The sequence below is a fragment of the Schistocerca nitens genome, chromosome 6 (genome assembly GCF_023898315.1).
Source record: "Schistocerca nitens isolate TAMUIC-IGC-003100 chromosome 6, iqSchNite1.1, whole genome shotgun sequence".
Taxonomy (NCBI): domain Eukaryota; kingdom Metazoa; phylum Arthropoda; class Insecta; order Orthoptera; family Acrididae; genus Schistocerca; species Schistocerca nitens.
The window spans coordinates 36159364-36183910 of record NC_064619.1 but is presented as its reverse complement, the minus strand read 5'-3'; the positions used below and the strand labels follow the sequence as shown (position 1 = coordinate 36183910).

Here is a 24547-nt window from a genome sequence, read left to right as displayed (position 1 = left end):
TTAAGCAGCTGATATCTAAGACTGTTCTAGATGTAACAAAATTATGAAAAGGAAAGTTGCTACTCACTATGTAGTGGAGATGCTGAGTCACAGAAAGACACACAATTAAAGCTTTCGTCCATTAAGGCCTTTGTCAACAACAGAAAACACACACGTACGTGTGTGTGTGTGTGTGTGTGTGTGTGTGTGTGTGTGTGTGTGTGTGTGTGTGGTGGGGGGCGGTGTCTGTTGTTGATGAAGACCTTAATGGCCAAAAGCTTTAATTGTGAAAGTCTTTTTGTTGTGCCTATTTGTGACTCAGCATCTCCGCTATTTGGTGAGTAGCAACTTTCCTTTTCATAATATTGTTACATTCCAGCCTGGATTTTCCATTGTTTGACTGTTACTAGCTGGTGTTGCTTGTTTCATGTTCACCTTGTGACAACTTTGGCATGTAAACCTCTTAGTCGATGCCACATCCAGTGACTGTTTCCTCTTGCAACCCTTGCAGTGTGTACTGTGCTACACCATGTAGCTATAGTTTTACTTATAGTTACCAGCTTTATGTTAGTTTCAGTGACTTTAAATTTATGTTATTGTAACATTAACTTCTTAAGGAAGTATTTTATGTGACGCGAGCATTATTGCTTTGTAAATTTGTTTGTCAGTTACTACATGTGAGTACAGTCTTCTTATAAATCCGTTTGGAGTAAAAACTGTGTAGTCCTTAGTTTTACTCCATGTTCATGTTTGTTTAAAATATTTTTAGGTAATTGTGGATGTTCTGATGAAGACACCCACAGTTGGTTTTGAAACCTGGTAAAAGTAAAATTTTGTTGCAACCATTTGGCTTTTTTATATTTACCCATATTCTTCTATGGTTGCTGTCTTACAGCCATGTTTAAAATTGTAAGCTGTCCAAAATGATAAAGACACAGTTGTCTTGCTGGTGGACAATGGTAATGCAACTCTATTGCTAAAAGTGAAATAATACTGGCTAAAGATTCTACACTGCTATTGACATGGATGACCTGCTTGCTGTGTAGTTACTTCGGCCTGGAAGAGGGAATGTTAAGATTTCCTGTGCATAAGATTACCGGAACTGCTGCATTTTACGGTTTCCTGAAAAAACATGAGACATAAAAGGAAGTGCCACTACAACCAATAACAGAAACTATAAATTCCCCTTTGTATGGTCTGACAAAATATCTGGCCAAGCAGCTGAAACAGTTGGTAGGACAGTTTCCCCACCGCATAAATAACTCACAAGGGGAGGCCGCCAATTGTGAAATTCAGATCCGATTCATACTGCGCCTAATAAAAACCCATGGCCAGAGATGTAATGTGGCAAAGCACCAAGATGCATGCTCAGCCGTTGTCGAGAAAATCGACAGTTAAAAGAAACCGTTGCTGTGAAATACTCAATACGATTAAAAATTTTCTACAGCGTCGTGACACAGCGGTAAGCGCTCGGGTTCATAATCCGAAGGTTGCCGGATCTAATCTCGCGCCAAGCAATTTTTTTTATTATTATTTTTTTGTAATTCAAATATAAACTATTAATGAATTGCTTATGCATGTTGGTGAAGGCGGGTCGCTCTCCAATTGTACCGCCTCCATTTTTCCGTTTGTTTAACAGGTTGTACCAAAGCTCTCACGTCTGCACTGATTTTCGACGATGTTATAAGTTGCGCTAGGGGCCGCATCTACCTTCTTTCGAAGTTAGCAGGCAACTACGCTGTTATAAGGCGGCTCGTTTCGGCCCATTCAGCATCTGTCCTTAAAGTGTAACGAGCGAGTAACCGAGTTTATATTTCATACCTGCCACAGCAAATTTGTGTTCGTGGAGGTCTCTATTCTAATTCGAACGTTTGACTTACGCTATACTTATATTCGTTTCGGAATATCGTTTCTACACGTCTTCCGTTAATTATACATGGTTAACATTATGAAGACATTTTAATAACATTTGTGAAATAGAACTTTGTTTGCGGAAAACATAATGATGTTCGAAGTCGCCAGGTTTTCCAAGACAAACGACTTTCAACAACTTATTATATGCATAATTGTTGCAACTGATTGCCGGGAATTTTTTATATATATATATATATATATATATATATATATATAGAGATGTCAGTCGAGGCAGAAGTGAAGAGGCAAAGATGATGTTGAATGACAGGTGAGGTATGAGTGGCGGCAACTTGAAATTAACGGAGATTGAGGCCTGGTGGGTATATATATATATATATATATATATATATATATATATATATATATATATATATTAGAGGGAAACATTCCACGCGGCAAAAATATATCTAAAAACAAAGATGATGTGACTTACCGAACGAAAGCGCTGGCAGGTCGATAGACACACAAACAAACACAAACGCACACACAAAATTCAAGCTTTCGCAACAAACTGTTGCCTCATCAGGAAAGAAGGAAAGACGAAAGGATGTGGGTTTTAGGGAGAGGGTAAGGAGTCATTCCAATCCCGGGAGCGGAAAGACTTACCTGAGGGGGAAGGAAGGACGGGTTACACTCGCACACCCACACATATCCATCCACACATATACAGACACAAGCAGACATCTCACAATTTGAAGACAAAGAGTTTGGGCAGAGATGTCAGTCGAGGCAGAAGTGAAGAGGCAAAGATGATGTTGAATGACAGGTGAGGTATGAGTGGCGGCAACTTGAAATTAACGGAGATTGAGGCCTGGTGGGTAACGGGAAGAGAGGATATATTGAAGAGCAAGTTCCCATCTCCGGAGTTCGGATAGGTTGGTGTTGGTGGGAAGTATCCAGATAACCCGGACGGTGTAACAATGTGCCAAGATGTGCTGGCCGTGCACCAAGGCATGTTTAGCCACAGGGTGATCATCATTACCAACAAACACTGTCTGCCTGTGTCCATTCATGCGAATGGACAGTTTGTTGTTGGTCATTCCCACATAGAATGCATCACAGTGTAGGCATGTCAGTTGGTAAATCATGTGGGTGCTTTCACACGGGGCTCTGCCTTTGATCGTGTACACCTTCCGGGTTACAGGACTGGAGTAGGTGGTGGTGGGAGGGTGCATGGGACAGGTTTTACACCGGGGCCAGTTACACGGGTACGAGCCAGACGGTAGGAACAGTGGTTTGGGGATTTCATAGGGATGAACCAAGAGGTTACGAAGGTTAGGTGCACGGCAGAAAGATAGTCTTGGTGGAGTGGGGAGGATTTCATGAAGGATGGATCTCATTTCAGGGCAGGATTTGAGAAAGTCGTATCCCTGCTGGAGAGCCACATTCAGTCTGATCCGGTCCCGGAAAGTATGCTGTCACAAGTGGGGCACTTTTGGGGTTTTTCTGTGGGAGGTTTTGGGTTTGAGGGGATGAGGAAGTGGCTCTAGCTATTTGTTTCTGTACCAGGTCAGGAGGGTAGTTGCGGGATGCGAAAGCTGTTTTCAGATTATTGGTGTAATGGTTCAGAGACTCAGGACTGGAGCAGATTCGTTTGCCACGAAGACCTAAGCTGTAGGGAAGGGACCGTTTGATATGGAATGGGTGGCAGCTGTCATAATGGAGGTACTGTTACTTGTTGGTGGGTTTGATGTGGACGGATGTGTGAAGCTGGCCATAGGACAGATGGAGGTCAACGTCGAGGAAAGTGGCATGGGATTTGGAGTAGGACCAGGTGAATCTGATGGAACCAAAGGAGTTGAGGTTGGAGAGGAAATTCTGGAGTTCTTCTTCACTGTGAGTCCAGATCATGAAGATGTCATCAATAAATTTGTACCAAACTTTGGGTTGGCAGGCTTGGGTAACCAAGAAGGCTTCCTCTAAGCGACCCATAAATAAGTTGGAGTACAAGGGGCCCATCCTGGTACCCATGGCCCTTTAATTGTTGGTATGTCTGGTCTTCAAAAGTGAAGAAGTTGTGGGTTAGGATGAAGCTGGCTAAGGTAATGAGGAAAGAGGTTTTAGGTAGGGTAGCAGGTAGTCAGCGTGAAAGGAAGTGCTTCATCGCAGCGAGGCCCTGGACGTACGGGATATTTGTGCATAAGGAAGTGGCATTAATGTTTACAAGGATGGTTTCCAGGGGTAACAGATTGGGTAAGGATTCCAGGTGTTTGAGAAAGTGGTTGGTGTCTTTGATGAAGGATGGGAGACTGCATGTAATGGGTTGAAGGTTTTGATCTACGTAGGCAGAGATACGTTCTGTGGGGGCTTGGTAACCAGCTACAATGGGGCGGCCGAGCTGGTTACCAAGCTCCCACAGAACGTATCTCTGCCTACGTAGATCAACACCTTCAACCCATTACATGCAGTCTCCCATCCTTCATCAAAGACACCAACCACTTTCTCAAACGCCTGGAATCCTTACCCAATCTGTTACCCCCGGAAACCATCCTTGTAACCATTGATGCCACTTCCTTATACACAAATATTCCGCACGTCCAGGGCCTCGCTGCGATGGAGCATTTTCTTTCACGCCGATCACCTGCCACCTTACCTAAAACCTCTTTCCTCATCACCTTAGCCAGCTTCATCCTGACCCACAACTTCTTCACTTTTGAAGGCCAGACATACCAACAATTAAAGGGAACAGCCCTGGGTACCAGGATGGCCCCTTCGTACGCCAACCTATTCATGGGTCGCTTAGAGGAAGCCTTCTTGGTTACCCAGGCCTGCCAACCCAAAGTTTGGTACAGATTTATTGATGACATCTTCATGATCTGGACTCACAGTGAAGAAGAACTCCAGAATTTCCTCTCCAACCTCAACTCCTTTGGTTCCATCAGATTCACCCGGTCCTACTCCAAATCCCATGCCACTTTCCTTGACGTTGACCTCCACCTGTCCAATGGCCATCTTCACATGTCCGTCCACATCAAACCCACCAACAAGCAACAGTACCTCCATTATGACAGCTGCCACCCATTCCACATCAAACGGTCCCTTCCCTACATCCTAGGTCTTCGTGGCAAACGAATTTGCTCCAGTCCGGAATCCCTGAACCATTACACCTACAACCTGACAATAGCTTTCGCATCTCGCAACTACCCTCCCGACCTGGTACTGAAGCAAATAACCAGAGCCACCTCCTCATCCCCTCGAACCCAGAATCCCCCACAGTAGAACCACAAAAGTGCCTCACTTGTGACAGGATACTTTCCGGGACTGGACCAGACTCTGAATGTGGCTCTCCAGCAGGGATACGACTTCCTCAAATCCTGCCCTGAAATGAGATCCATCCTTCATGAAATCCTCCCCACTCCACCAAGAATGTCTTTCCGCCGTCCACCTAACCTTCGTAATCTGTTAGTTCATCCCTATGAAATCCCCAAACCACCTTCCCTGCCCTCTGGCTCCTATCCTTGTAACCGCCCCCGGTGTAAAACCTGTCCCATGCACCCTCCCACCACCACCTACTCCAGTCCTGTAACCCGGAAGGTGTACACGATCAAAGGCAGAGCCACATGTGAAAGCACCCACGTGATTTACCAACTGACCTGCCTACACTGTGATGCATTCTATGTGGGAATGACCAGCAACAAACTGTCCATTGGCATGAATGGACACAGGCAGACAGTGTTTGTTGGTAATGAGGATCACCCTGTGGCTACACATGCCTTGGTGCACGGCCAGCACATCTAGGCACAGTGTTACACCGTCCGGGTTATCTGGATACTTCGCACCAACACTAACCTATCCGAACTCCGGAGATGGGAACTTGCTCTTCAATATATCTTCTGTTCCCGTTACCCACCAGGCCTCAATCTCCGCTAATTTCAAGTTGCCGCCACTCATACCTCACCTGTCATTCAACATCATCTTTGCCTCTTCACTTCTGCCTCGACTGACATCTCTGCCCAAACTCTTTGTCTTCAAATATGTCTGCTTGTGAGATGTCTGCTTGTGTCTGTATATGTGTGGATCGATATGTGTGTGTGTGTGCGAGTGTAACCCGCCCTTCCTTCCCCCTAAGGTAAGTCTTTCCGCTCCCGGGATTGGAATGACTCCTTACCCTCTCCCTTAAAACCCACATCCTTTCGTCTTTCCCTCTCCTTCCCTCTTTCCTGATGAGGCAACAGTTTCTTGCGAAAGCTTGAATTTTGTGTGTATGTTTGTGTTTCTGTCGACCTGCCAGCACTTTCATTTGGTAAGTCACATCATCTTTGTTTTTAGATATATTTTTCCTGTGTGTGTGTGTGTGTGTGTGTGTGTGTGTGTGTGTGTGTGTGTGTGTGTGTGTACACATTTCAATTACAAAAAACAAATACTAAAAAAAAAAAAAATTGCATGGTGCGAGATTCGATCCGGCGACCTTCGGATTACGAACCCTAGCACTTACTGCTGCGCCACGACGCTGTAGATAGCTATTAATCATAGAGAGTATTTCACCGCAACGGTTTCTTTTAACTGTCGATTTTCTCGACAATGGCTGAGAAGTGCATCTTGTTGCTTTGCCACATTACGCCTCTGGCCATGAGCTTTTATTATGCGCAGTATGAATCGGATATGAATTTCACAATTGGCGGCCTCCCCTTGTCAGTATAGTTTGTAGCAGTGCTCTGGGATATGATTATGATTGGAGAAGATTTGCTGTCATCTGCAGTGTCAAGTCTTTATTCACACAGGAGCCAATGGAAGACTTTATGAAACTGCTGGAAAGGAATTTTGTCAGTGAAACTGTTCCAACACATGTTTACTGCCATGGGCTTTCAGTGTGGTGGCAAGTTCAGTGAACAGATAAGACGGGGTACCTATAGGGTCTCCCCTGGCTCCAGTAACCACCAATTTCTGCATGAAGCATGTTGAAGAAACAGTGCTAGGTGTCGCCCAGCTGAAAGCTCAAGTGCATCCACCATTACATTAATGGCAGTTTTATTGTATAGATACACAGGAAGGAATATCTTGTGAATTTCTATGAATACTTGATTGTCAGAGACAGCAAAGGACTTGGAAGAGCAGTTGAATGGAATGGACAGTATCTTGAAAGGAGGATATAAGATGAACATCAACAAAAGCAAAATGAGGATAATGGAATGTTGTCGAATTAAGTCGGGTGATGCTGAGGGAATTAGATTAGGAAATGAGACACTTAAAGTAGTAAAGGAGTTTTGCTGTTTGGGGAGCAAAATAACTGATGATGGTCAAAGTAGAGAGGATATAAAATGTAGACTGGCAATGGAAAGGAAAGCGTTTCCGAAGAAGAAAAATTTGTTAACATCAAGTATAGATTTAAGTGTCAGGAAGTCTTTTCTGAAAGTATTTGTATGAAGTGTAGCCATGTATGGAAGCGAAACATAGACAATAAATAGTTTTGACAAGAAGAGAATAGAAGCTTTCGAAATGTGGTGCTACAGAAGAATGCTGAAGATTAGACAGGTAGATCACAAAACTAATGAGGAGATATTGAATAGAATAGGGGAGAAGAGGAGTTTGTGGCACAACTTGACAAGAAGAGGGGACCTGTTGGTAGGACATGTTCTGAGGCATGAAGGGATCACAAATTTAGCATTGGAGGGTAAAAATCGTAGAGGGAGACCAAGAGATGAATATACTAAGCAGACTCGGAAGGATGAAGGCTGCAGTAAGTACTGGGAGATGAAGAAGCTTGCACAGGATGAGTAGCATGGAGAGCTGCATGAAACCAGTCTCAGGACTGAAGACCACAACAACAACTTGATTGTTTGTCTGTGGAAGTGTGAGAAAACTGTCGCCTGCACTATCTAGTGCAGTGCCTCATGCGCATCACCACTCTCATGCACAGAGCCCAAACTGCATGTGACACTGAGAGCCCTGCCTTCTGAGCTACATCAGCCATGAAAATTATTCTGTGGGTATGGATATTCAGAAGTGGAAATAACCATACCCTCAAGTCTAAGGAAAGAAGGAAAAAGACAGAAGACAAGAACAAAAACTAGTCATTTCTATCTGATATTACACCAACTATACTCCATTCATCATAAGAATAAACCTCATGTAAACATTACACTATGTATTCTTCCGCTTTTGCTGGAACCTCATTGGATATCATTTCATGTGGAGTGGAAGCCAAGCTGTCTCGAGTACAATCAAGTATGATAATGAGGATACATTTTATGCTGTGCATTACATGTACATCGACTCAGCGATAATACGGGGCAACAGTTTTACCAGCACATTTAACTTGTAGTGCACTGGCCAGGCAAGTGATCCAGCTAACTTGCAGTGATGTGAACAGGTGCAGTAAAGATGTAAAAAGAGTTGAACAGAGAACAATATAGCTTTGAATGTCATTTAATTTTTAGACAGAAGGAAATGATATATGGTAAAACTCAGGCGATATGCTTCTGAGGTGACTGGACAGAAAACATGTCATGATCTCGATCTTAGCTAACATATTACTGCAATTAAAAACAGGAGTGATTAAAGTTCTTGACTTTAACAAGGGTAATTTTTCTGTGTGAGCTTTGTGTGGTGTAAAAGCACACTGCTGGGGTTTTACCATGTAGTTAAATATTGAAGCCGCTCATGGTATTACAGTCAGTCTCTGAACTCTTTCCACCTCAGACTCTGAGGAAAGCGTTTCAGTAATGCCATGTTGATAACGACATGGTCAGCAACAGAATCCCAAGCTGCCAAAAAATCCACATTTCCTTCTCCTCTTTTATAACATACTGTTCTGCATTTCACCATCATTTGACAGTGACGTGTCGCAAAGCTTCGTACATTAGTTCCAGTATGATTAAGAAAAATATTGATGGCTGTTAGTACATCAGAATGTCTTAAAGTTTCATTTACAGTGACATAGTAATAAGATGTCTAATACATAAGTTTGACCTACTTTCAAGATCGCAACAACACCATAGTATGAGAGCTATGGCTGCTGACCAGTTATTGTGTTTATGTTTGTTTACATCAGATGTATTCTTATAATGAATAAAGTAAAGTGTCAAGAGTGAATAAACCTGTATCATATTCAATGTCTGAGGGGTGCATTGACATTCTTGCCATTAGCACTGCTATAATTGTTTAAAAACAGATAATGTCTCAGAGCCAGTTTGTGAAATTTAATTTTCCTTTGATAAAGAATGTGAAGGATTTGTTTAATGCAAGGTAATCTGAAATTGAATAACATGCACTGTTTTCTCAGTAAACAACATAAATTAATTATGCCTATTACAAAATCACAAGTATGGATGGGAATCATGCTTCAAATTCTGGAAATGAATCAGTATGTGATAGTGTTTAATATTATTGAACATATGCAGAATCCTCCTAAGTTCACATGATAGGAACACATATACAAAGTCCTGATGAATCATAATGTAAAAGAAGTAAATGTTATGAAATGCTGCTAAATATGTACAAGTTTTGCAGTCAGCTGTTAAAAATATTGTTAAGTCCAAATGACTATGAAACTTTCTAACAATTGTCCTAAAGTAGAGTCCAAAACACTGGATTATTATAATTACTGAAACAAGCAGTAAATTTGGCATACTCCTAATCATCTGAAAATATTTCAATCAGTTACACTGGCTCTAACTATGTCTTTAAGTCCAAAAGCCACCCACATATTTTCTGTCACCTAACTCCTTTGAGAATTTGGCAAAGACCAAAACACGCAAAAATAACTTTCACCAGTTGAGACCGTGTGGCCTTGTGTTGTACATTATTTGTGTGTCTCACTGTCTGATTACCGTTAACTGCTCCCAAGTAAAGCACCATATGTTTTGTGGCTTTTATCCCCTTATAGACCACAAATTCTCTCCATTTGACAAGCACATGTTTTTGAACACCATTTGAACATAATACACAAAATTTATGAGCAATGTAGATCAAAAATTGCAGCTTTTGATGCTGATCGCTCTCCGAGTTTCAAATGAACATATAGTACACAGTATTTAAATGAACACAAAAAGCTAAGTCTCTTGACATTATGATAGATGCAAAAATACAAATAACAAGGCAAGTAAAATTATTACAACATATGTCGCCATCTCAACTTGTGTGTCTCTTTGAGCCACATCTGTTCATGCCATCACATTTGTTCTAAGTGGCACCAATTTTAATAAAGGCCAATTTTTCTATTGACTGTTTAATCAATCATCAGTTTCATTAATAAAGCCAACTTAGAACTACCATTTGGATGTGTGAGGATAAAGTTAGCCATATCTCATTACGAATCTGCTTTCATAATATGTGTTGATCACTACATATGTGTGTTATGACTTGATTAATTCAGTCTGTATAAATTAAAATGGCTTTCATGGTAAAACAATGCATGATACAAATAAGTGACTTTTACCTGTGACTGCTGCAACTATGCTACCGATCACCATTTACATCTTACAGTAAGTCTTGTTTAACTGTACGGGACTATGCGGCTGGTTCTGGCGGAGGTTCGAGTCCTCCCTCGGACATGGGTGTGTGTGTTTGTTCAAGTAAATGTATATTAATATCATAGTCAATATTTTGCACTATGCACACAATAGTTAGTGGAAGGAAATCATGTGATGGCTGCATGCTACACCCTCCCTGCTCTCAGCAGCTGGGCTTTCTGAGCCTGTATGTGCCTGCAGAAGTTTGTGATCAGAAACCCAGTCCTGTTCTTTACCTGTCGCATCAACTCTCCATTACCTTCAGCTCTTCTGACAAACATACATCATCCTGCAATTAACACAGTACCAAATGGGCATAATATCACCTCCCAACACTTTGCGATGGGATGAAAAGTGAAAAATTTGCCAGAACATTACTATGTATTGACCAGTTTACTCTGCTGATATCCCAAGAAGATTTTCTCCCTGAAATTTGGCGAGTTAGCCTACATTCACAAAATTGTTGATGTTCAAGTGTTTGAATATGAAGCTAATCTTTTTAATAAGTGTAGATTGCATATTATTTTATTGATTTATACATGATCAACTTCTCCTTTCCATGAGAACCTCTCATCCTTGTGTGCACCCCAAAGTTTACATACTGAATGGATTGGTACAACAATATCTTCATCCACAACAGTTTGTTTGTTTGTTTGGTGTTTCTGGTTCAAAGTATATGACATTGGCGTTGCCCAGAATCCTCAAAATGAATTTGTGTGTTTTCTATGAGTTTCTGCTCCTCTTTACTTAGACCATACTGCCTGCCCAGAAGGTACCAAATGAATCATTGGTAGCAGTGTAAAGAGGAGATAATTGCTTAGAACACTTGGGAAATCATTGATATAACATATACGAGGGCGAGTCAAATGAAAACCTTAAATATTTTTTTAAATATTATTTATTGTGCAATAATGGTACAAAGTTGTATCACTTTTCCACATAATCTCCCCCACGCTCAATGCAAGTCCTCCAGTGCTTACAAAGTGCATAAATTCCTTTAGAAAAAAATTCTTTTGGTAGTCCGCGCAACCACTCGTGCACCGCGTGGCGTACCTCTTCATCAGACCGGAACTTCTTTCCTCCCATTGCGTCTTTGAGTGGTCCAAACATATGGAAATCACTTGGGGCAAGGTCTGGTGAGTATGGTGGATGAGGAAGACACTCAAAATGCAGGTCTGTGATTGTTGCAACTTTTGTACGGGCAGTGTGGGGCCTTGCATTGTCATGTTGCAAAAGGACACCTGCTGACAGCAATCCACGTCGCTTTGATTTGATTGCAGGCCACAGATGATTTTTTAGGAGATCTGTGTATGATGCACTGGTGACAGTGGTCCCTCTAGACATGTAATGCTCCAAAATGACACCTTTTTCGTCCCTTTCCTGCTGATGGTTCTGTTCGAAACTTCTTTGGTTTTGGTGATGAGGAATGGCACAATTCCTTGCTCACTCTCTTCATTTCCGGTTGGTGGAAGTGAACCCAGGTTTCGTTCTCAGTAACGATTCTTGCAAGGAAGCCATCACCTCGTACAAAGCGCCGAAGAAGTTCTTCACTAGAATCAACACGTCGTACTCTCATTTCAGGAGTCAGCTGCCGTGGCACTCATCTTGCAGACACTTTGTGAAACTGGAGCACATCATGCACAGTGTGGTGTGCTGACCCATGACTAATCTGTAAACATGCTGCAACGTCATTAAGTGTCACTCGATGGTTTTCCTTCATTATGGCTTCAGCTGCTGCAATGTTCTGTGGACTCACAACTCGTTGTGCCTGACCTGGACGAAGAGCGTCTTCCACTGAAGTCACACCATTTGCGAACTTCCTACTCCATTCGTAGACTTGCTGCTGTGACAAACATGCATCAGCATACTGAAACTTCATTCGTCGATGAATTTCAATAGGTTTCACACCTTCACTACACAAAAACTGAATAACAGAACGCTGTTCTTCCCTGGTGCAAGTCACAAGTAGGGCGATCATCTTTATACTGATACTGCGATGGTATGTTTGCATCTGCACTGTGCTGCTACCTACAGGATATTCTAAATGCTGTTTATAGCACGCTTACCAACTTACAGGATAACGGTGCGAAATTTCGATTTGTTATTACAAATTTAAGGTTTTCATTTCACTTGCCCTCGTAAATAGGAATGATCCCAAGAATGGAATGATCAAGAAGCCCTGAGAAACCCCCAAACTTATGTTTCTTATACTGGATCATATCCATTGTATTACTTCTCAACCATCACATCTAATTTCTGAGTATTGTTTCCTATCTGCTGATGTGACTTTTATTAATAGCATGATTTTTCCACTGGCAACATTGTTTACAAGTTCAGGTAACATACACCAAGGTGACTTTCGAGGAATATAAGAACACTCCTGCTATTTGGTACTTGTCATTAATCCTACCAAGTGCATAATCAACAAAATACATTGCTGCTAACAGTACCCCAATCATTTCTGAACCCGGTGCAAATCTCTTAATGTGTGAGCACTTTGACAGCGTGTGAGGAGAATTTTAAGCATTACTTTTTCAATCAGTTTGCTAAAAGTTGAAAATAAAGCAATTGGCCCTAGTTCTGTACATCCTTTTATACAAAATTTTGACTACAACCAGTTTCAGCTTGCCGGGAAAATCATCTAAATACTGCTTATTAAGTGAAGTGGTGGTTTGTCTAACTTCTATTTGAATTTCTTCAGTAAAAATGGAGAGACTTTATCCAAACTTGCAATGTCGTAAGGTGTTGATCAGCTCCAGAATATCTTGAATGCATGCTGGAGGTAGGTTGCTGGAGTTCGCTTTACCATAGACATTGCAGCGACATTGTTCATTGTGTTTTATGGCTTTTATAATGTGTACTGCAGGTAGGCTACTGGAGTTCACTTTACCACTGGCATTACAGCGACATTGTTCACTGTGTTTTATGGCTTCTATAAACTAGTCATTAAAAAGAATGCTGAAAAGAAAGATGTCAGAAATATCATCATTATTAACAGAATAAAATAATGGAAAATCCAGGTTGGAATATCAACAATGTAGCAAAAGATAGGTCACTACTCACTGTAAAGATGGCATGTTAAGTTGCAGAGAGGCAGAATTAAAAGACACTTACACATGAGCTTTTGCCACAGCCTTTGTCAGAAAAAGAAAGAGAAACACACACCATTTATTTACACGAGCAAGCGCACCTCATGCACGTATGACTCCAACTTTGGCAGCTCTGACCAGAATGCTGCTGTCACGTAGAATGGAAGCAGCAGTCTGGACTGGGTAAAGGGATAGCATACCTGGTGAGGGGAGACAGGAACACTGTCTGGCAGAGTGTACAGGGACCAAACTGCCAACCGGTGCAGTATCAGGAGGTTCAGGTGCAGTATCAGCAGGTTGTGATTCAGGGAGGTGGGGAAAATGGAGCGAAAACTAATTCTAGTGCTGGTCTGAGTTGCTTTCTGTCTTGTGTCATCTGTTGCAGACCACCATCATTTTGAAACTTTATCTGAACTTTGCATCTTCTGGCTAATACTTTCTGTTTTATATCCCCTGTTTTTCTTTCAGAACTGACACTTTTCTTGATTGTACATCTCTTTATGTAGAGCTGAGTTTGTCTACCCTATGGAACCTATAAATTTATTTATGAAAATATTTCTAAGATGGATAAAGAAAATTTTTTCAAGAAGTATGTAAAGTTACTAACTTTCAGAAGCAGTGACTCACATCAAATACCACCCTGTATGAAACCACTATCCAGGCATTGGTATTGATATGACACTCACAAAATTATCAGTAAGCACAAATATGCATAGATGGAGAGTGTATATTGACAACTCACAGTACCCCATTTCTGTTAGCAGTTATAGATGGAAACTTGGTGTTTATTTTTGACCACCCACATTTCCTTTCCCTGGATCCTGAGTAGCCTTTCATATATTCTTACCACCCCTTTTCTTCCTGCCCATCATTCTCATCTGTTCGAAAAAGTAGCCCATGATGCCAAAAGACAGCAATTTAACATTTTTCTACATGTTTGTATGTAATGCTGTCTGTTGAGCATACTATAAATATTTTTTAGTTTACTGGTGATTCTTGTTCGTGGGTATTCCTACTCTTTATTTACAGTGTTATTTTTATATTGTCATTTTGAACTCACCTGACATAGATGCTTTGTATCCTTTTCTCACTGCAGTTTTGCTGTAGGAAGGTACTCTGTTCTTCACATTTACAAATGTTGGCTTACACATCCAGGTTTTATGTTCAGCGTTATATAGTGATAGATTGATCTTGTCTTTTTCAGTGAACTTTAACATTTATGAAACTTTTACATTTCATTTATTTCTGATGAAAAGAAGTACTTGATCAATTTTGTTTATTATTCTGCTTCTTTTCCTTTAAAAAAAGGAAAAAGAAGGAAGAGAAAGCACAGTGGTTAGTGATAGAACATACTGATTTAAGTGCGTGATGATTCACAGTATTTCTATTGAATTATTATAGCTTTTTTGTAGCTTGTTAAATGGCTCTCAAATACAAAATGTGTCTTTTTTTTTTTTCAGTATATTCTGTCCTCAGGCAAAGACTCACTGATAAAGTTGTGGGAGCTTTCAACAAGTAGATGCCTAATTGCATACACAGGTGCTGGTACTACAGGTAAGTGACACAGAACTTGTGATTTATCAAGATTTCCTAATGTGACAACTAACTGACTCTTTTCCTGACATCTAGTCAGATTATGGGGTTTAATTCTACTCCATATGGCATCTAAAGAGATGCTGTGGATGACAGAGTGGCACACTAAGGCAGACATGCTCACACATCAACAAGCATTCATAGAAGTGCAACACAGGGGACAGATTAAGTTCCAGTTCTGGGTTCTGTATGCTATGCATAGGGACGGGAAAATGTAGCATCTATTTTTGGAAAAAGTCAAGTATATTTTTATCAACATTCTGTCTCCTTTTTTAGTGCTTAGATGCACAAATTAAAAAGTTATCACAGTACATGAGTGAAGACAAACAAATTGGCTGTTTAAAAGCCAGCTACTGTTGCCGAGTGGATGTAGGCACTTCAGTCCGTAACCACGCTGCTGCTAAGGTCGCAGGTTTGAATCCTGCCTCGGGCATGGTTGTATGTGAGGTTAGTTAGGTTTAAGTAGTTCTGAGTGTAGGGGACTGATGACCTCAGATGTTAAGTCCCATAGTGCTTGGAGCCATTTGAATTTGGCTGTTTTTTTTTTTTTTTTAAAAAAAAAAAAGAGTTGATTGGGAATTTAGTGACTTACATAGAACTAACGAGCCACTTCATGTGGAAGTAGAACTAAAAGTAACTTTATTTTAACGTTATAGAAAGAATTTCAGCACTCTCAAAAAATGTGTCAGTTTTGTTTTGCGATCACTACAGAGCCGACTGCAGGCACTACAGGCTGTTCTAGGGTGCGAATGCTCAGAATGTTGAAAACGTGTTCGAACTGCAAAAATGAGCCATCCGAATAATGAACAAGAGTCACAAAAGAGCCAATGTGTTGAGTTATTCAAAAAATGGGCTATTCTGACAGTTCCAAGTGAATATGTGTTCCAAACTACAGTATATAAACATTGAGCAATCCGTAGCAAACAGCTTCATACATGATCATCAAACAGTGCTTGCTTGTACCCGGGTAGAATGAATACAGCAAAGACCCAAACGTTTGTGTTTTACCAAGGAGTCAAGATGTGTAACAGACTGCCGCACACAGACTTCACAGCATGATTCCTCACATACTAGTATTACAAGATTGTCTCTCACAAAATTCCATCCTGCGCATATTTCGGGCAGTAAATGAACGTTAGAGGGTGGCAGTCTGGCAACGCTGTAATCACATATACGGTAACTACCTCTGTCAGCATATAGTAGTAGTGTTGTGCAGTTGGTGTAGTGGGTAGTGGTTTTGTTAGCATGCAGGAGGTCAAGATTCGATTCTGGGTCAAGACTTATTTGATTCTATTTGCTAAATATAGTCTGCATGCTACGTTATCTGATGTCTTAATCATTATACAGCAACTACAGTGGGTCTTCTACAAACCATTTGCAATTAAGTACAGTTGTTTTCATTGGTCAGCTTTTAAAGTAGCCTTTTGCATTTTGTGGATGTGAACCGTTTTGTGCTATTGCGTCTGCTAGATTCCAGATCTGTTTTCTGTATACCCTACCCCAGTGGGCCCATTGAAATGATTTGCAAAGCATGTTGCTAGCCCTATTGGTGACATAAAGAAAAAAGGAAGGAAAGTAGGTTGGGTTTAACACTCCCAACATCGAGGTCATTAGAGATGGAGCACAAGCTCGGATTGTATCAAGGATGAGAAATGAAATCAGCTGTGCCCTTTCGAATATGTATATTTGAATATGAATATAATAGAGGGAAACATTCCACACGGGAAAAATATATATAAAAAACAAAGATGCTGTAACTTACCAAACGAGAAAGCGTTGGTCTGCTGATAGACCCAATAAAAAACACACAAACACACACACAAATTTCAAGCTTTCACAACCCAAGGTTGCTTCATCAGGAAAGAGGGAATGAGAGGGAAAGACGAAAGGATGTGGGTTTTAAGGGTGAGTGTAAGGAGTCATTCCAATCCCGGGAGCGGAAAGACTTACCTTAGGGGGAAAAAAAGACAGGTATACACTCGCGCACACACACACACACACACACACACACACACACACACACACACACACACATCCATCCATCCGCACATATACAGACACAGGCAGACATGTAAATGCAAAGAGGTTGGGTAGAGATGTCAGTCGAGGCGGATGTACAGAGGCAAAGATGTTGTTGAATGACAGGTGAGGTACGAGGGGCGGAAACTTGAAGTTAGCGGAGGTTGAGGCCTGGTGGGTAACGGGAAGAGAGAATATATTGAAGGGCAAGTTCCCATCTCCGGAGTTCCGATAGGTTGGTGTCGGTGGGAAGTATCCAGATAACCCGGACAGTGTAACACTATGCCAAGATGTGCTGGTCGTGCACCAAGGCATGTTTAGCCACAGGGTGATCCTCATTACCAACAAACACTGTCTGCCTGTGTCTGTTCATGTGAATGGACAGTTTGTTGCTGGTCATTCCCACATAGAAGGTTTCACAGTATAGGCATGTCAGTTGGTAAATCACGTGGGTGCTTTCACACGTGGCTCTGCCTTTGATCGTGTACACCTTCCGGGTTACAGGACTGGAGTAGGTGGTGGTGGGAGGGTGCATGGGACAGGTTTTACACCGGGGCCAGTTACATGAGTACGAGCTAGAGGGTAGGGAAGGTGCTTTGGGGATTTCATAGGGATGAACCAAGAGGTTACAAAGGTTAGGTGGACGGCGGAAAGACACTCTTGGTGGAGTGGGGAGGATTTCATGAAGGATGGCTCTCATTTCAGGGCAGGATTTGAGGAAGTCGTATCCCTGGTGGAGAGCCACATTCAGAGTCTGATCCAGTCCCGGAAAGTATCCTGTAACAAGTGTGGCACTTTTAGGGTTCTTCTGTTCTTTTGAGGGGATGAGGAAGTGGCTCTAGCTATTTGTTTCTGTACCAGGTCGGGAGTGTAGTTGCGGGATGCGAAAGCTATTTTCAGGTTATTGGTGTAATGATTCAGGGATTCAGGACTGGAGTAGATTCGCTTGCCAAGAAGACCTAAGATGTAGGGAAGGGACCGTTTGATATGGAATGGGTGGCAGCTGTCATAATGGAGGTACTGTTGCTTGTTGGTGGGTTTGATGTTGACATTGCACACAGACCCAGTCTGTCCCATCTACTCAATCTCCCACTTCCAGCTCCACTCCCCCCAAAACTTCAAAATTCTAATCAACACAATCTGGAACCACAACACCCCAATTTAGTAGTTAACCTTTCCTCCAAACCTCTCTCCCAATCCAAAACATGTGTCCTATCCAAAGGCCTCACCTTCAACCCTACTCCCAGAATCAACCAAACAGCCCTCGTCAAAGATTTACTGTTCTACACATGTAGTCTCTGCTGGAAATATCAGTTTGCCACGAAGTAAAATAATCCTAATCCTACTCCTAATGATCCAACTCCCCGAAAGACTATCCGAATTGAACCCTGCCTGGAACAGTTCCGTCCTCCGAGACCCACCCCCTCTTCCTCAAAATCACCCTCTCAAAACCTTCCAGGAATTTCTCACTTCCAGCCTTGCCTCTCAGTTTTTCTTGAAAAACCTTAATCCTACTCCCAACATCACCACAGCTGAAGCCCAGGCTATTCGTGATCTGAAGGCTGACCGATCCATCGTCATTCTTCCAGCTGACAAGGGTTCCACGACCGTGGTACTTGATTGTCGGGAGTATGTGGCTGTGGGACTGCGTCAGCTTTCAGACAACACTGCATACAAAGTTTGCCAAGATAATCCCATTCCTGATGTCCAGGAGGACCTTCAAGGAATCCTCAGAACCTTAGGCCCCCTACAAAACCTTTCACCTGACTCCATCAACCTCCTGACCCCATTGACACCCCGCATCCCTACCCTCTACCTACTTCCTAAAATTCACAAACCTAATCATCCCGGCTGCCCCATTGTAACTGGTTACCAAGCCCCCACAGAACGTATCTCTGCCTACGTAGATCAAAACCTTCAACCCATTACATGCAGTCTCCCATCCTTCATCAAAGACACCAACCACTTTCTCAAACACCTGGAATCCCTATCCAATCTGTTACCCCTGGAAGCCATCCTTGTAAACATTAATGCCACTTCCTTATGCACAAATATCCCGTACGTCCAGGGCCTCGCTGCGATGAAGCACTTCCTTTCACGCCGACCACCTGCTACCCTACCTAAAACCTCTTTCCTCATTACCTTAGCCAGCTTCATCCTAACCCACAACTTCTTCACTTTTGAAGACCAGACATACCAACAATTAAAGGGCCATGGGTACCAGGATGGCCCCCTTGTACTCCAACTTATTTATGGGTCGCTTAGAGGAAGCCTTCTTGGTTACCCAAGCCTGCCAACCCAAAGTTTGGTACAAATTTATTGATGACATCTTCATGATCTGGACTCACAGTGAAGAAGAACTCCAGAATTTCCTCTCCAACCTCAACTCCTTTGGTTCCATCAGATTCACCTGGTCCTACTCCAAATCCCATGCCACTTTCCTCGACGTTGACCTCCATCTGTCCTATGGCCAGCTTCACACATCCATCCACATCAAACCCACCAACAAGTAACAGTACCTCCATTATGACAGCTGCCACCCATTCCATATCAAACGGTCCCTTCCCTACAGCTTAGGTCTTCGTGGCAAACGAATCTGCTCCAGTCCTGAGTCTCTGAACCATTACACCAATAATCTGAAAACAGCTTTCGCATCCCGCAACTACCCTCCTGACCTGGTACAGAAACAAATAGCTAGAGCCACTTCCTCATCCCCTCAAACCCAAAACCTCCCACAGAAAAACCCCAAAAGTGCCCCACTTGTGACAGGATACTTTCCGGGACCGGATCAGACTGAATGTGGCTCTCCAGCAGGGATACGACTTTCTCAAATCCTGCCCTGAAATGAGATCCATCCTTCATGAAATCCTCCCCACTCCACCAAGACTATCTTTCTGCCGTGCACCTAACCTTCGTAACCTCTTGGTTCATCCCTATGAAATCCCCAAACCACTGTTCCTACCGTCTGGCTCGTACCCGTGTAACTGGCCCCGGTGTAAAACCTGTCCCATGCACCCTCCCACCACCACCTACTCCAGTCCTGTAACCCGGAAGGTGTACACGATCAAAGGCAGAGCCCCGTGTGAAAGCACCCACATGATTTACCAACTGACATGCCTACACTGTGAAGCCTTCTATGTGGGAATGATCAACAACAATCTGTCCATTCGCATGAACAGACACAGGCAGACAGTGTTTGTTGATAATGATGATCACCCTGTGGCTAAACATGCCTTGGTGCACGGCCAGCACATCTTGGCATAGTGTTACACTGTCCGGGTTATCTGGATACTTCCCACTGACACCAACCTATCAGAAGTCCAGAGATGGGAACTTGCCCTTCAATATATTCTCTCTTTCTGTTACCCACCAGGCCTCAACCTCCACTAATTTCAAGTTGCCGCCCCTCATACCTCAGCTGTCATTCAACAACATCTTTACCTCAATACTTCCGCCTTGACTGACATCTCTGCCCAACCTCTCTGCATTTACATATGTCTGCTTGTGTCTGTATATGTGCGGATGGATATGCGTTTGTGTGCGAGTGTATACCTGTCCTTTTTTCCCCCTGAGGTAAGTCTTTCCGCTCCCGGGATTGGAATGACTCCTTACCCACATCCTTTCGTCTTTCCCTCTCCTTTCCTCTTTCTTAATGAAGCAACCTTGGGTTGCGAAAGCTTGAAATTTGTGTGTGTGTTTGTGTGTTTTTTATTGGGTCTATCAACAGACCAACACTTTCTCGTTTGGTAAGTTACAGCATCTTTGTTATATATATTTATTTTTTGAGTGAGTTATAACAAGTCAATTAATTGTGATGGATACGAGGTGTTTAGAGATAATGAATTTTAAAGTTATATACTTAAGAGACAAATTCTGTATGTGTATTTGAAATGTTCTTTGTACAGTTTTTTAACTTAACATTACACATTAAGTGGTTAAATCCTTCAGACCTGTTGAACATTACAGTGAACATAAATTTAAAACTAAATAAATTGGCTCCAAATCGAAAAAAATCAATGTTATGGCATCTTTTGGACCAAATTTCAATTTTGGAGCCATTAATGGGCCCAGAACCACCAAAAATTTGAGTTCACAAAACCTTCGAAATAGATTGCTGGAATTTCATACCTTGTAGTGACCTAAGTATGTGGTTTTCTACTACTAAAAGACTTATGCCTGAAGTGGTTCAAGATCATTTTCAAACAGCATTATTTGGTCAGGTTCTTTCTCAGCATCCTCACTGTTGTTGACTTGAGGTTATGGTTGTACTTCAGGACTCAGAATGTCTTTTTATTCCTCTTTGCCTGATTTTTTTAAAAAGAAAATCCTTTGTTGCCGTGTCATCACTGCATTGTCCGCAGCTCGTGGTCTTGCGGTAGCGTTCTCGTTTCCCGCGCACGGGGTCCCGGGTTCGATTCCCGGCGGGGTCAGGGATTTTCTCTGCCTCGTGATGACTGGATGTTGTGTGTTTTCATCATCATTTCATCCCCATCGACGCGCAAGTCGCCGAAGTGGCGTCAAATCGAAAGACTTGCACCAGGCGAGCGGTCTACCCGACGGGAGGCCCTCGTCACACGCCATTAATTATCACTGCATTACTGCACCAGAAAACCCAATGATGAAATATGCAGTATGCAAATTCATTTCCATCAGTGTCTATTTTGCTATGTACACTACCTTTGTAGCTAAAATTGAACTCAAAGTGGTTATATTTAGTTATGTGAGGTATTTTGTTAGCATTACTATACTTCCAGAAATTTAGTCATTCATATATATTGAAAGTAAACTGAAGAAAGATGAAAGTAATTAGAAGTAGCAGAAATGAGAAAAGCAAAAAACTTAACATCAGAATTTAGGATCACAAATTACACGAAGTTAAGGAATTCTGCTATATTTGCAGCAAAATAACATATGATGGGCAAAATAAGGAGGACCTAAAAAGCAGACTAGCACTGATAAAAGGGCATTTCTGGCCCAGAGAAGTCTGCTAGTATCATAGTTAAATGTGGACTGTGGGAAAACTGGCACAGAAGAGAACTGGAGCCTTTGAGATGTGGTGCTACAGATAAATGTTGAAAATTACTTCGGCTGGTAAGGTAAGAAATGAGAAAGTTCTTCACAGAATTGGCGAGGAAAGGAATACATGAAAACAATTACAAGAAGAAGGGACAGGAAGACAGGACATCTATTAAGACATCGGAGAATAAATTTCATGGTATTAAGGGGTATGTTGAGGGTAAAACTGTTAGCCCTTAAAAAAAAAGTATTCACAATAACATCACCTTTTTTGTTTCCAACAGCATCAGCAGAGCTTACATGTGTTGCAGGTGTAGATTTCTCAATGCAATCAGCAAATTGTTGTATGGATGACACATAATTGATGCTAAATTGTTTCTTTAAAAGTCCAAATGCACAGTCACATGCATATTTCAAGTTGCCTACTGGTCTGAATGAGAAAAGCAATTCTCTTGTTTTTTCTATTACAGATTCTCCAAGTGAGACATCATAATAAGATGTTGTTCTTGTTCTGCCCTACACAATTGTTAACATGAATGAACATTTCGTCTTCTCCATGACTGTAGCTCGCCAAATAATTGTAGAAAGTTCTAACAACAATGTTGTATCCCTTTGTTATTCGTACAGTTACTGGCAGTAGATTGTTTATTTACAGTCTCTCACATATTCCTGCATATTCCTGTTCTTAATGGGACCAATAAATAAATAGGCCCAGGCTGTAAAGGGTTCCTGGATATGTAAGCCTGTTGGGCCACGTCAAAACTGTAGTGTCGTACACAAGTTTATTCACCATCTTCAGAATTTTTCTTAGTCTTCTTAACAGTTCACTTATGAAACTCCCTTTTTTTTTGTAACAAGATGGAATCTCATTTTTTCAGTAGTTTCCATTTTAGTATCTTCAGGCACTAAAGCCACTGCAGTTGCAGATGTGAAATGCCTCTGGAAAAATGCACAAAGATCTGACAACTATTTCTGAGCAGATATCCTTCAAAATATTAGGCATATCATTTGTAAAGGAAGCCATGTAAGATTCAAAAATTTTGACCTACTATCATTTGAAGATAGAAGTTTTAAATTGGCATTATACTACTCAGTGCTATTTCTTCATGGTAAACTTAAGGCATTTATTCTGTGTAATTGTGTAAAAATCTAATAGCAAATCCTGAATCAGAAAAAGAAGTCACATTCTGAGAAAGTTTCCTTGCATTACTGTGACCAAGCGAGATGGCACAGAGATTAGCACATGGACTCGCATTCAGGAGGATTATAGTTCAAACCCATGTCTGGCCATCACGATTTAGGTCTTCCGTCATGTTCATCAATCGATTCAGGCAAATGCTGGGTTGGTTCCTTTGAAAAAAGTACGTCTGACTTCCTTCTCCAATCCTATGGGACTCGTAATCTTGCTGTTTGGTCCCCTCCCCCAAATCAACAAACCAGCCAGCATTACCGTGTGCACTGGAAATCAATCTTGTATCATTTTCAAGTTTGTTAGGCATTTTAATCTTTTAGTTTTAATACTGTGGACAAACATGTAAGCATTTTCACAAACATGGCAACCTTTTACTAAGTATTTAGCTCACGGGTGTTTCCTCTTAGTCTGACCTTTATGTTTATGAGCTGCAAAGAAGAATATGAAGGTACACACTGCATTTGGCCAACAATTACTTGACCTAATGTGTTGACGTTGTTTTCTTACTGATCAGTGTCATCACATTCGCAGCACTTTTCTAAATATTCACCAACTGAAAAGTTATTGCAACATTCTTCACTGCATCTGAAGCCCATTTTTAACAATTCTGAAATGAATTCATGGTCTCTGTCAGCATCAAAACACGCTATTTTGTCGAAAGTCGACATGTTGAGAAACGTGGCTGTTGTACTAAAGGTTTATAATTTATAAAAAACAGCTACCAGCCACATGTATGGTTTAAAAATGTTTATTATCTTCAGACCATGACCGGTTTCGGATTTTTCTTTACAAATCCATCTTCAGATGGCAGTTACAAGCATTCTAAGTTGGACCTAGTTTTGTTTTTGTTATTCGTTTGCTGCACTGGGGAAGAAAAGAAATATTTTTGTTGTCATATCGGTAATGGTATTTTTACAAAAGATTTTCTTCTTTTACAAAATCTAATTGCTCATGACATAGTTTTTTGTTTTAAACTTAGTAAACGTGCAGGTTAGTGTACTTACGAGCTATGTAGTTCTGCCTGACAAAATATTCGTGCGTTTATGTTTTCGAACGCAAGCTTAATACACTTTTCAATATGCACTATGTGAGTGCTATTCCAGTCAATGGACGTCACTTTCAACCTCATCATCTTAATTACACACGCAGCACACATGAATAACGTTTACAAAACGTGGCCCAGCTTCATATTACAAACGAGAACAATATTTGCAAAGAGCTTACAGTCATAACGATGTTAACTTACAGATGCTGTATAGTCGATATGGGTACAGTAAAATATCTCTTTGCTATTG

General features: G+C 41.5%; 1 protein-coding gene across 1 annotated transcript in view; it reads left to right on the top strand.

Moving 5' to 3' along the window:
* The window catches only part of LOC126262459 (cleavage stimulation factor subunit 1), a 197277-nt gene that overhangs the window by 138378 nt on the left and 34352 nt on the right, over window positions 1-24547 (top strand). Inside the window, exon 8 of the mRNA XM_049959115.1 lies at window positions 14893-14986. Within this exon, the coding sequence (XP_049815072.1) occupies window positions 14893-14986 (94 nt within the window). The remainder of the gene's footprint in view (window positions 1-14892; window positions 14987-24547) is intronic.